Source organism: Brienomyrus brachyistius, chromosome 1 (genome assembly GCF_023856365.1).
Source record: "Brienomyrus brachyistius isolate T26 chromosome 1, BBRACH_0.4, whole genome shotgun sequence".
NCBI lineage: Eukaryota > Metazoa > Chordata > Actinopteri > Osteoglossiformes > Mormyridae > Brienomyrus > Brienomyrus brachyistius.
Window position 1 is genome coordinate 12,498,125 of NC_064533.1, and position 14,522 is coordinate 12,512,646.

Below are 14,522 nucleotides of genomic sequence, written 5' to 3' on the forward strand. Positions count from 1 at the left end.
AGAAAAGTAATGGCAGTATGTGTATGTATATATGTGTGTGTGTATGTATGTATGTATGGGTGTGTGTGGATTATGTTTATATTACATTGTGGGGGGGGACCAGATTTTTCCATGTTGTGATAAAAACCTGTTATGCTGATGTTATGGGGACTATTTTTCAGGTCCCCAGAAATATCTCTGAATGCAATCAAAAAACTAAAGGTGACAAAAGTCTCATATTTTGTTTCATTACTTATGGTTAAGCTTAGGGCTGGGTAGGGTTAAGGTCGTCATCTTGGGATTAGAGTTCTCCCCATGGGAATGAATGGAGAGTCCCCATAATGTGTGTGTGTGTGTGTGGGGGGAGGAGGGTGTTCCTAGTGGTATGTCATACTCTGGGACATATACCTCTGTTATTCATACCTAAGCAGACATCTGTGCCAGCTGTGGTCTCCAGACCCCAGCTGATCTATTCCTGCTTCAGGGAACCTCTCTCCCTCTCTGGCTCCGCTCTGGCGAGCCCCCACCCACTCAGCCACATGACAGCGTGGGCGGCTGTTACATCACGTCTTGCCGGTGGGAGGGGCCTGGTCTCTCAGCGGCAGCCGATCTGCGGCTAGGCATCAGATGAAAAATGGGGAGACGAGCCGAAACCCTTTATGCGTGTTGCTCCCAGGATGGGGCAGATCTGGGATACTTAATCCCACGTCTGATGGCAGCGGTGTCATTTCCGAGTTATCCTGCGGAGAACCCCAGGATTCTCCTGGTCTAGGCTGGTTTGGGCAGCCTCTCATTCTTGCTGAACACGTCAGACAGCTGGGCCACATCACCAGATGGTCAGAGTTTACATTCTAGGAGGTGACTGACGTTTAACGATTGTTTCTGCAACGAAGTTGCAACGATGCTATTAACTTAATCAGAACTGTAACTCCTGCGAGATCCCACTGTGCACACAGAAGTTTTCCTTGGCTACAGAATTTAATGACACATAAACAAACTGGTGAAGGATTACAACGCTTAAATGCGTCACACTCGTGAACCGACGATTGGCCAGTGTTCATTCTGCAACCCTTTCCCTCCTCTTGTCACGTGGGCCATCGGTGTAGTTTTCACGCCAGTATCTCCCACCAATTTCCCATCATGCACCATGAGAGTAAGGGGGTGCCATTCTGTCCCCAGGGCCTCCTTCTGCATTCTGAGGGGCACCCATCAGTATAGGTACAGTATAGGTTCCTCTTATGCCATCCTAGAAGCTCCCAGTGAGAAGAATAAATCAAGCCCCCCACCCGTTGTCAGTGTCCTTATGGTTCCATTTAATGCTGCCTCTTCAGGCCTGTCCATGGTAATGACAGGGCTTGCTCCTCTGGCCCTGTTGCGGAAACAGCTGTGCGGGGTTGACCTGGGTCAGTGCGGGAGCGGGCACCTTCAATGACGTCAGCCATAAACCTTTCAAGAAAGCTTAATTTATCCATGAGTGCTGTGGAAATGGGGGGGGGGGGGGGGTCAGATTACCAGTGGGCTCAGGGGATCACTAGCCCAACGCACACATACCTGCCAGCACGTCTTGGCATGACGACAATAAGATGGACCAGTGCCACTGGGTAATACACTTTTTTAGAGATGCTGGACACCACAGCAGCGGTGCCCGAAGCACCTGAAGGACAACCGCATTTTACAATCTGTATTTGGGAATCGCATGAATATACCTGGGAACGATCTTAAGCATCTCAACGTAAAACCAAAAAGCCAGGACTTCCTTTTGCCTTGGAAGTGTTTTGACAGATAGATTAATAGACCCAGAAACGAAGAAAACAATGTTTTTTTTCCACCCTACAGAAATATATCTTAAAAGAAGGAGGGTTATTATTTTAAAGACTTAAGTGCCCAGTCTCATAGTGGTCAATAAATCTTGTTGGACCATTATTCTGCTGCAGGTTTTAAACGTTCCCATGATTAAACCCTCAGTCTACAAGTGAAATTGTCTTATTTTTCAAACACATCATGGTTGATGGTAAAACCACATAAGTGTTTTGATTTTGGTTCATTATTTTTGTCATTTCTGCTTTGTTTCTTGTTGTCTACGTGGTAAAAGCTCAAAATAGATGTTTTCAGAGAATGGCTTGAATTAGAAAAGAACAACACAATGTTAAGCCCAAAAAATTCTCCTGACTGGTACAAGAGACTCTTCTAGAACAGTTCACCTGACTGCTTTGCATAATATTTTTTCTGTGGTGCCTAAAAAAATCATGGAGGTCCATTTAAAAAATTGCTGCAAATCAATAGCACTGCATTTAATTACTGCCACTGAAATGCATCAGGTAATTAATGGTACATTTTGATTTCCAAGTAAGCCTCTGCACTCCGTCTGGATTACTATGGTTTGCATAAAGGAAGACGTGCCGTGTAGGAAGATCATGTCATACAGTCATCGAAAGTAGAGCAGATGAAATAAATATATGGGAAAAAGGTACTTTGATATGAAATATAAAATCAAACAGACTTATTGTGTATAAAACTTCAGCAATGTATCATGAAGAATAAAACAGCAATTAATGCAGAAATACTGTATGTAGTGGAGCATCCGAAATAATTATTAATTTGAGCTTCCTATTTGGACTGGTATGATGTAGATTGTCCACAGTGATCGTTTCAGTAGCTGAGTGTTTGTCGGCCTTGTGAGGACTGCGTCATCTGGCTGTTACGGGGGGGTGTAAGATGATCCCTTGGACTGTGAGGTCACCATCATGGCTTTTAACATAATGGGGATGGCAAGTTACAGGGACGTGTCATAGGCTCTGTTTGCACATGCTGCAGCCCTGCAGGGGGTCACCTTGGGAGGCCGTGCTGACACGCTCACACGCTTCCCGCTCCATCTAGCGATACGGCGACATGCAGCTGGCTGCCGTGTCTTTGAATGAGAATGGAGATGGAGCTGGATGTGGACTCCTGTGTCGTTTCCGCTTGCCGGACAGCCGGCCGACTCGCCCCTAATCCAGGGTAAGAGCTGCCCACGCTGGTTAAAAATACCGTTAAAGCTGCTGTCCAAGGATGCCCTTAATTTACCAAGGGGATTCATTATGAAATGCCTGTATGCACAGATGGAGCCACATGTCTGAGCAGGGCGGGGCTAGAAGCCAGGGGGGGCGTCGCAGCGTCTCAGCCTCGTCCCGCCCCCGATGATGTCACACTGCTGGAAGCACAGAGGCCGACAGGGACGGCAGAGCGGCCCTCACTCTCAGATCGCTCCCGCTGGCTAATGGAGTGCGACTGGTTCCGGCCTCAGTTTGCTCCGATAGGCAGCTGGCCGACAGCTGGCAAGCTGGAGGGACCGGGATCCTGTCTCACCCTAAGATTTTATTTGTTTTTTTTGTTGTTATTCCCAACATTGGCTTTGAGGCAGTAGGTGGTTCCCTGGATAAAGATGAAAGGTTTTAAATCCCAGGAGGGGAACTGCACTGTATGTACAATAAAGCAACAGTATAAATAATAACTGATAATAGAACAAATTCTCTGAAGAAACTGGAATACAATGAAACAATGGAGAAGACGCTCCTGAGTTAACCCCGGGGACTAGTGGAAGATAATAATGAGTCTTAAGAGCTTAATAAACATGAATGAGCATCTCTCTGAATTCGAATGTTAACCAATAAACAAGATGACTGACATGACGGCCACATATAAACTGAAGGTAATAGAACTATAATGCTCTAATTTCCAGAAGGACTGAAAATATTTTTTCTTATTCTTTTAATTATGAATGCCATAATCTCCCTTTTGCCATAACCTAAATGCCATTTCAACTTCCCTTTTGATAAAAAAAAAAGCTGGAATTAAACAGGATACAAAGGAAGATTTAGCCCAGCCCTTAAACTAATAACATTACCCCGGACCCACGATTTGAGCAGCTGAAAGCATGACTGGGCATGTCGGACAATGAGATGGAGCTTGTTCCCAATGTGGAAGCGAGCCGCGATTTCCAAACGCAATTTGCTCCGGAGTGATACAATTTCAAACAAATAGCCCAAGACTAATGCTGCTTTCATGTGGCTCTAAATGATGTATTTTTGGCCCTTCAGATTTTATTAGGTTATTTAAGTCTGATGACGTTAATGGGATTTTTGATGAAAGCCCTGCCAGTTTGCAAAAGAAATTGTCCCAAAGGACCAACACCTTCTCAATGCTAGCAGTAGGCTCTATGGCCCGGGATGCATCTCTTTCCCTGTCCTTGTGTACAGGAGAGGGGCCGTTGAAGGCAACTCACAAGCTATAATAGTTTTAGGGCTGTGCCAATTCTCAGAATATCACTCATTAGTTGGTTCGTTCGCTTGTTTTCCAGGCTTTTAAAAGAAAGTGTTTAACAAGGTTCCTTATTGTTTAGCACTGCGCTGTAGGTGGGTGATGGGGGGCCTTCCTCGGTGGTCCGGAGACGCCATTAGGAAAATGTGTGACATAATAACACTGCATGGGGAGACAGGCTCCCCCCTATTGCTGCAGGTGATCTGTTAAGGCATTTTGGGCGACCCAATCTCAGAACTCCCGGCTGTGAGGAGACAGCGTGCACGGAACTCCACACAGCGTGACGCTGCATTCCTGACTGCAGGGACATAAGCAGAGGTGGATAGTTCAGCTTCAGAAAGTACAAATCCAGACCAAGACTTTGTTTCAAGCAACCAGCTGAGTATAAAGAGTCACATCCACAGAGTAGGAAATCTTGGTCTGGATTTTTACTCTCTGGCCCTGAGCTTCCCCTTCCTCGAAGTGAAAATCCCTCCATCATATGCTGGCCTAACAGATGCCGCCATTGTTTCAATAGTCACTGTTTCTGTTGTCTGACAGACACTTTTCAGTATGGTTTTCATTCTTTAGACAGCATATCTTAACAAACTGAGTAGGAAACTCTAGAGGACAAACTAGTAAATAGCAAACTAGCTCATCTAACGTAGGGTCATGGTTGCATCCATCCATCCATCCATCCATCCATCCATCCATCCGTCCATCCACCCATCATGCCACTACAGACTTGTGATAAGCCTGGAGCCTATACCAGACTACACCATGGGTGTAATATTTAATAATTCAATAATTATTTAATATTAATTTTAATATAAGTTTATCACCATTCTCTGAAAACATCTATTTTGAGCTTTTACCGCATAGACAAGAAACAGCATCAAAACCAGAAAGACTCGCATTAACCAGATAATCACCTTTGTATGATTTTGCACAAACACAGGGTAACAACTGTCCAAACCAGAACAATAGACAACTATAAAACACTGGGCTGCCCCCCCCATCCTGGGCTGTTCCCTGCCTCGTGCCCATTGCTTCCGGGATAGGCTCCGGACCCCCGCAACCCAGTGGAATAAGCGGTTTGGAAAATGGATGGATGGATGTACTGTTTCATTTAAAATCATTTTAATATACCAAACATAGTTAGGTTCGGGAAGACATAACACGCCAACATAACCGAGAGAATGAAACAGTAGCCTATATAATGTTTTATTTATTTATAAGTGTTTTACTATACGAAATGGTTAGGCGATAAATATTCTTTCTCTTGGGGAAGGCAAATCTACGCTTTTAGGCTAAAAAAATAGGTCCGCGCAAAATCACCTGTTGCTTATAAGCGGAGGAGGCGCTTCTGGCGCGGCTGGGCGGACAGCCCCGTGTTCGGCCGGGGAAGCGCGGACACCCCGCCGGCTTCATCTGCAAAGCCTGGAGGATGATTTTAGAGTTTATAGGCCGGAGAAAGAAATTGCAAGACGGCCGCCATGCGATGTTAACGTCTGTTGCGTCATCCAGAAACAAAACGGCTATTTTTAGAAATTTTCCGATAAAATAATTTTAAATAAATAAAAAATGCGTATTCCATAAAAATACACTAAAACTACATATTACATAAAATATACAAATGTCCCACTACAAGTTATTTATGTGAGGCGAAAAAAATAAAAATGACTCAGGGGCTGAAGCGAGAGATGCAGTAAAAGTTAAAAAAAAAATCCTTTTTTTATTTCTGCTGTGTAAAGGATATTTATGCCTGGCACAGGCGCTTCTCCGACAGGAACATTTATGGCACTGGCATAGAGGGCGGCCTGACCTGTTGGCATCTCCGAGCCACATGCTTTTGGACGCCTATTTCCTAATTTTCCGGGCTTCCGAACCTCCAGTGTTTTTCGTACCGAAATCGCACTCAGCCTCAAGGTTACCGACTTCGGTCAGCTGGCTGGAGTGAGACTTTCAATTCGGGACACGTCTGTGCACGTATTTACATGTATGCAATAGTTTTATTACCTCGCAAACTGTATGTATGGTTGTATGCTTTTGATGTAGCTAATTTTAGGTTTATAATGGAATAATATAGCTTTGCTGAAAACGTGAGTTTTACGCCAGTCTGGCTTTCGGTATCACTGACTTCCAAAGTAAAACTCCATCGTTGTGTTACAACCATTAAAACATATTCATACAAGTATAACTTGTTAGCAGTATAAATCAGTCACAATTTGTCCTCCTCTTCTAAGTGTGCCCGGCCACCAGACGGACGCTCGCTGTGTGAGGATGTATGGCTTTATCAGCCATAGCAGATATATGATTTCCTATGGCCGAAGCCCTGCTTCCAGAGTTTTTTACTCTGACCCGGAGCCTTTTTTTGCGAGCCCTGGCATCGCTCCTCGACTCTGCTGTCATCATGTGCCACGGGTTTCTGCGCAGTGAGTGCAAGAGACAGAGAGGAGAAAGCAGGAGAGGCGGGGGAGAGAAACGGGAAGGAGCGGACAGAGCACACGGGAGAGATCAGTGTGGTAAATTGCCTTTTTCTCTTTCAAACTCAGGGTCCCGGGAGTACGCAGTCTGTTTTATTAGCCGTGCCCCGCACCAATGTGGCTAATCTAGCGAATCCCGCCCCAATCCATTTCAGGGCACTCTGTGTCCATCAAGAATGGCTGTGTGTGTGTGCGTGCCTGTCTTGGGATGTTGGAGGACAAGGTGATGAGGTGACCCGGGGAGTCTGAGAGCTGAGAGATATATTACAGTGTCCTTATCCTACGCATAATGGGCCAATTTAAGGACAATATCCAAAAGGGCAGTGATCACCGACATTTAGGCCATCGACCCTATTAGCGAGCGCTAATCTGTTTAAGTCCCATACCTCAGCTATCTCGTGCGACAGAAGGACAAGTCCAACATTGCACAGCCTCAAAACCCGAAGCTGATGAATTAACAGCTATTTAGAATGGATGTTTGCATAATTGAATATATTACGTGTGCCTGCACGTCACCTACATTAACACGTTCACCTGACTACATACACACTATTTTTGACACTGCCCCCGTTTGTATTTGGAATAATAAATGAATCATATGATCAGTGTTTTAATATTGCTTTTATTCGGATTATTAATGTACTTTAGTAATGGGTGGTCTGACAGTGCATGAGGCCAAGTAGATAAGACGGCAGCCAAGGCTCCCCCATGTGGTCAGTGAATGACATGCACCAAAAGAGCTTTTCCTCAAAGGTGAGTCTTTGCGATCGATGACTTCTGAGAGCAGAAGTGTGTCCATTTCGGGAGCCATGTGGCCTGGGGTGCCTACTGTACGACCCCCCCCCCCCCCCCCCATACCTATTCTAAATGTCATCGGAGTCCCCTATCTCTCCAAGGTGGTCTTTGGCTTTCTCCAGGTCCAGAGACGGCTGCTGCGCTATTGCAGACTCGCCCCGTCATCCTCTGTCCCCGCATTGCTATTATTTTTCTTGCCGTTTACCTCGGTGCCGAAGGAGACGTGACATCGTTGAGGTCTTCAGCATTTCACAACCAGGACCAAACTCGAATGTTTCACTCTGTAAATCCCACTAAGACGGTGCCTTCTTGAATGTCAGGGTGTTTGTTTCAATTTAGGAAGTGTCTTATAACTTCCTTTCTGCAGCATTGTCTCCCTGATTTGTGATTCCGAGTATGAGCTGACTTTATGGTGCCGGCCTCGGGTGTAACGGAATCAGGAGAAAATACGGTAGAAGGTGAGGCGACCAGTAAACGATTCGTGTTTTCCCAGCAACTTCATCAGAAGACGGCAGCCTGGTGCTGTTGGGTCAGTTTAATATTTGATGACGAATACAAATTGCATCCATTAATTTCATTGTATTTCACTCTTAACAAACTCAGGAGGAGGAGTTACAGTTTTGAGGGAAGTGTCCTTGATGCTATCACAGCTAAAATATTTAAGCTTCTGTCACTTGATGTCCCAATGGTTAGGGAAGCGTGCTTGTATTTGAAAGATCACTGGTTTGAATCCCTGACCAGCAAGGTGCCACTGAGGTTCCGCCTCCAATCACTGCTCCCCCAGCTCTGACTTAGCTGCCCCCTGCTATGTCATGATGTCACATATGGGTTAAATGCAGAGGATGCATTTCGTTGTTGTGCACTGCCTGCCGTGGTGTGTCAACAATGACTAATCATTTCTCCTCACCACCAAACAACGATGGCTTTGTCCTTGTTCTTTTCTGCTGTCTGCAAATGACTTGTCTATCAACTTCTTTCTAATAGGAGTGTCCAAATGATGTGAAAGCTAATGCCCATTCTCTCATATTATTATTCCACAGGAACCAGACAGTCCTCCACCAGTTCTGCTGCCCAGCCCCCGATGCTCCGGAGGGAGAGGTCTCCAGCGTTCCCACAAGGTAAGGGATGTGTGCTTCCCGGCACCGCAACCAGTCAGTGTCTGTCTTGTTGCTGACAGATGTGTCAAGCCGCCCGCAACTGCTCTCATCGTGTCCATTTCGGAGTGGTTGTGAGTCTCCGGTCGCCGCGTGCCCGCGGTGTCCTGCGGCCCGGATTACCGCTTTGCGCGTGACAGAATCAACCTGCTCCTTCATAGGTCTCACCTCGGCATTTTAGCTCCCTGGCGGTCTGCTTCGCAACTTGTGTGGCAACAGCTTCTCAGGTGCATTTGCAGAACCGGAAAGCAACTGTTTCAAAGCTTCCGAGTAATTGTCTAGTCCTCAGTTTTTGAGAATTTGTGAAAACAAGATTTAAAAAATTCAAAGCTGGGCTCATATGCCTTATTCATCTTGAAATTACGATTATGTTTCTAAATTATGACCCACTTCTCTGGAAAAGAGATGTTCAATATGCATATTAGAGACAATAGGAAGAAAAAGTCTTTTAAAGCTGAGCATTAATTACTGGAAGGAAAGACGTCTAACGTACTGATACTTGGCAAGCACACCCAATAAAGCAGCAAATACTGGTGGTCTCTCATTGAGAAGCATTTCCTCTATGCTCTTTTGTTACATTTCGTTATTAATTCCTGGTTTTTCAATGCCCGTGTTGATCTACGTAGGTTAAAGATTGCCATACATCCATCCATTCCTGAAAGATATTAGTCACTATGTGTAAAATATACCCTTCCAGGAAATTACAGTATAATTCATATTTTAGCGCAAAGATTTATGCTGTAATCATGCCCTAGGAAAACGATTAAGATGCAATTAAGGCCCATTCATTTGTGCTGATACCCAACATGGCAATGGGAAGTATTGATGAGCAACAGCTACGCTAACTGCATGTGTACTTGGAAGGCTTGTATAAATGACATGTTCCTTCAGCACCCCCACCCTCCCACCTACCAGGCCCCCAATCCAGCGCCAGGCTATAAACAATCAAATGCTGTGCCAGAATTGACACATTTGACAAAGAGCAGCAGTTGTTCATTCTGATATTTTTCGTCTCAGTCTGGGCACCACAGAAAAAGCTATTTGTTAGATAAGCCCAGGTCAGCCTATAACTGAGATTGCATGTTCCTCTGCCTGATTATCAAACTTAAAAAAAGAAAGTTCAGAACCCACTTTATAGAGGCATACATTTTTTTTCTAACCGCTCAAAGGCTGATTGGTCAGTGACAGTCATGTGACTGAGAACTCTTAGGTAACAATGTAGCCTTCTGTACAGCTGATTTTTCAATGAGTGCAATTGGCGCTGGGCCTCTATCCAGGAAGCCGCGGAATGCGTGAGGGGGAGAAGCTCTTGGCCCCTTGTCTCGAGCGATGCTACCGGCCAGCATCTGTCGGCTTTCCTCGTTGGGTTCGAGGCTGCTCGGCGTCCCAAGGGAAGCCCTGGGAGGGGCCACGCCCAGAGCAAACCACTTCAAATGGAGTATGCTGAGCAGTTTGCGGATCACCGGTCGCAGCCCCGCCCCCTCCCACCTTTCCCACCCCCTCCATTGTTGATGTTTTTAATTTCAGTGTTGTGGACTGTCTGTCAGGGGTCGCAGTCTTAGAGCATAACATATCCCACGCCTTCCACTCCGACCACATCCATCTCCATCCGGGCTATAGCACATCACAGTCACCTGACACCCTCCACCCCCTTTGTAGCCAAATGTGAATCCAGTGGTTTACAGTGATTCCTGTGTGGTAACACCATGGCGACGACTTGCAGTGTGATGGGTTTACCAGACCAGTAACTGTATCAAAGGACACTGGTGGTGTCTGTTTACGGGAACCTGGAAAAATCAGTCCCGCTATAAACGACATCCACTTGGTGTATCTACACCTACATCAACACTTCAGAGTCAAGCAGTCGAACCAACATAATGTAATACGAGAACCAACAGGCTACTGACTTGGTTTGAATCCTTCTTCAAATGAACCTTGGTATCAGAGTTAAACCATATTTTGCTCTATCTACAATTTTTTTTCCCGTTTTCCTTGAAAATGGGTTGATGTGTGTGATAGTTTTGCCATTCGCAGTCACAGGGCTATAAATGTGTGGAGAAGATTGAAATACATTATGTGCTGAAGGAAGCCTTAGCACAGAGACGTAATGAGTCACGTTAAAGTAATATGTGTATTATCGCTAATAATTCTAAGCTTGGGCCCAAAGGTATTTGCTCCATGAATAACAGTCATGGTGTTTAAATTAGGTTGCACTGTGAATCATGCAGTATCAATTTATTCTCGTGAGTAGAATGTTCAAATAAACAAATTACACGCAAGCTGTTGCAAAATTACCATTTGGTTCCAAGAAATAACACATCTTTTTCATAGATTACCCAAGCCCCAAATAATCGGGTTGTCTTATGTATTGTAAATGAGTGGGAATAAGTATCACTTGCTTTTTTTAGTGTATTTTTAGTGCTTTGACGTTAGCCACACCATTTTTGCATCTCACGTGGCACTTTATTTTGAGCAGCTGTGTTGTACTAAAATCCAGATCATTTTTCTGTGTCTGAAGTTGCTGGATCACACTGTTACTCTAAAGTCCAGCATGAACGCTGTTGTTGCTACTCTAAACATTCGGTCACACATCATTGAGAATTTAGTGATCAGTGGTCATTGTTGACACACATAGTGCTCAACAACTAAATGTGTCGTCTGCATTTAACCCATATGTGACATCGTGACATTGAGGGGGCAGCTAATTCAGCGCCCGGGGAGCAGGGCTTGGGGGCGGTACCTTGCTCAGGGTACCACAGTGGTGCCTTGCTGGTCTGGGATTCTGAGGACACTGCGCACATTATATCTACTGAGGGAGGGATGCCCACATTGTATCTACAGAAGCATAGGCAAAAGGTGACTTTTCCAGCACAGTTTTTTCATCTGATTTATTGAGAACAATGCAAGATTTTACACACAACTTGCCAAAAATATCCGGGAAATAAAACTGGTCCTGAACTAACTCATTCTGCCTCTGGAATATTAAAACAGACTTATTATATGAAAAAGATGTGCAGGTGTAAGTATCTTATGGGTGTATTCAAACCCCAGCTTGGTGACTAACTTCATGTGGGGTGGGGGTACACCCCTTCCGTTGGTCTGCATCTGTACACGTGTGCAAAGCCATTGCTCCACATTATGGGCCTCCCTGACAAAATGTCACCTTGGGCCCCCGCTTAAGTGGGTTGGCACTTTCAGCTTTAAGTGTAAAGAAATACGGATCCCTCCCTCATTAAATTTTGGCAAGTAGGGGCCCCCATAAAGTGCTGGCCCCCCTGAATATGCCAAGGTATCCATGCCCCTCTGGCGTCCTTACATGTGCCTTCTGGTGCTTGTAATGTCCGTGAGAGGCTACCTGTCACAAGCGTCACACACTCCGGTCACTTCCTGGTTCATCGCTCTTCTATTTGACGTCCTGCTTCCACAGTTCAGTTCAGCTATTTGCTCTCCCTCGTTCACATGGCAACTCAAGGGCATCTTACAGACCGCCTGATTAAAAACAGACATCTGCTCATCTTCTGAGGTCAATATTCGACTCATTCCGTGTGTTTTATACCTGTACGCACCAATGACATTTGCCTTAGACATTGCGCTATACATGTTGCACTTGTTAAAAAGTTGCCTTTAGTTGCTTTTAATCATCTCACCATACCTTTGGATGCTAGTAAAGCTGCTCTCACCATTGTCCAAATGCCTTTAACTAGGAGATTGGTCTACTGGTGTTGGCCCATTGGGGTATTAGGTCCCAAGGTCACAGTCTTCTTACGTGACCTCAGACAATCTCATATAACCCCCTCTGTGTTGACGGAACCCCCTCCCCAACTTCATGTTCAAAATCGAATGAGCAGACCAGGCTTCTGGTCTGACAAAGGTGCAAGATCTACAGAGAGCTACAAATTCACTGGTCAGACAGCGACCGCACTTCGAAATCCCTGGGTTTAGCTTGCACGACACTTCACATACATTTTGGTCCTTCTCCTGTTCTCCCTGTTGTGCCTCATAAAACTCATTAAGTTCCTCTGAGACCTGATTTTTAGTGTGGAGAATATCTCTGGAGATGTAATTGGGTGTATAAATACGACATTGCAAGTACATTAAATGGCTGAACTGAAGCAGCCATTTGCAGTACAAATTTAGCACTGAACATTTTCTCATTGCTGTTTTTTCTTAAAGTGCATTAATGTTTACCAAGCGTAAAATTTGGATATATACTTCATCATTACACGACAACATTTGCTTTAAAATCTGCTGAAAATCTCTTTACTTAGCAAATGATGGATGTTTTTATTACTTTTTCCAATATAATGTCACCTTATAAGAAAAAACCATATTTGCCTGTAGGACATTGAGTGTGAGCTGAAGAATGACTTACAGGTTTTGATGCATCTCAGGTATCATGATGAGCGGAACAGAGGTGCCAGGGTGATCAATTCCATTGCCATCCCACGTGTTGTGTGGCGTGACACACAGGCTTTGCTGGGATGCAGAGTAGATGGCCATGGGTTGTGTCCTTGGCTTCCCCTTATGAGCTGCTGGCATCTGGACCCTGTCCACCACATGGGACTCTGACGGCCTCACAATGCCTCCTGTTCCACTCGTGTTGAGTCTATTAACATACTCTGGCTCAGTGCTGGTTCCTGGAGTCCTGCCGAAGGAGACACATGGCTCGCCTCTCAGGTGTTTCTCTTTCCAACGGAAACGTGTCTTATTAGCTGTGGTCTCCAAGGAATTATTTACAGAAAGTGTTGATAACACTTTTCTTAAGGTCGTGTATTTAGTAATTTATAAACACATTCTCAATGCATTAGAATACATTCATAAAGCATTATAAGCATGGTTATAAATATTTATCAAAAATGCATAAAACTTTATAGCATGTTTATTATGCATTATGACTGCCTAAACTCTCATCTATAGTATACATTTACAACGTATATGTAGATACATTTATCATTAATGCTTTTACTGACCATTATAATGCATTAGAAAGAATTTATAGTGCATAATAGATGAGAGCATCATAAAGCATTTATAATGCATAATTTACATGGTTATGTTATGACTTTTGATAATTATATATAGCCATCTTTTTGATGCTTCATGAATGCATTATCATTTGTTATGAATGTGTTTATAAATGACTAAAACGTGGACTTAAGTGTTACTAAACTGCCTGAATAGTAAAAGAGTATTGCAAATGTCATTACGCAACCCATGTTTTCAGCTTTGAAGACTATTTAAAAAAGATATTGGACAATAAAATTCAACCTGAGTAGATGTGCCCTGCAAGGGTGTTCAGTCAAGGGTGTTCAGTCAAGGGTGTCCCAAATGTTGATGGCACTGTGAGCTTCACTAGTGGGCAGTGAGTAGCAGGCATTTGTTTCCAAATAAATTTTGATCACTTCAGGAAGTCTATAGCCATAGTTTTTTTTTTTCCATTTTGAAAGATTTGCAATATGCCATTAATGCCAGGACATTTTTTTGGTTAGTGAAGGTTCCATGGCTTTTGCACATGTCCAGGTGGTAAGAAAGAAGAATTCATTATCCGGTACTTCAAATTCAAGCCTTTTGAGTTTGACCCCGCAACTACATTGTTATATCATAATGAAAATCCCAGTGACCAATTCCACTAACGAGACCAGGCATCTTTTCAGATGGGGACAGCCCATCGTGACCCGACCCGACGAGAACCCGAGGAGCTAGAACCTAACAAGGCCCTGCGGGCTGATCCCCAGCCTCTGCCATCTGCCTGGCTGTATCCTGCGGTGCGGTCATGAGTGAGATTCGGGCTGTCGTCCCCGCTGGAGCCAGTCAGGCTCAGCAGTAACCAAGG

At 44.5% G+C, this 14,522-nt stretch overlaps 1 protein-coding gene across 6 annotated transcripts in view; it reads left to right on the forward strand.

Moving 5' to 3' along the window:
• The window catches only part of LOC125742075 (IQ motif and SEC7 domain-containing protein 3-like), a 235,913-nt gene that overhangs the window by 7,853 nt on the left and 213,538 nt on the right, over nucleotides 1-14,522 (forward strand). For all 6 annotated transcript variants that reach the window (XR_007398001.1, XR_007398006.1, XM_049013732.1 and 3 more), the window contains one exon: nucleotides 8,576-8,653. Coding sequence is in view for 3 of the 6 variants with exons in the window: in XM_049013732.1 (XP_048869689.1) it covers nucleotides 8,576-8,653 (78 nt within the window). In the remaining 3 variants the exon portion in view is untranslated. The remainder of the gene's footprint in view (nucleotides 1-8,575; nucleotides 8,654-14,522) is intronic.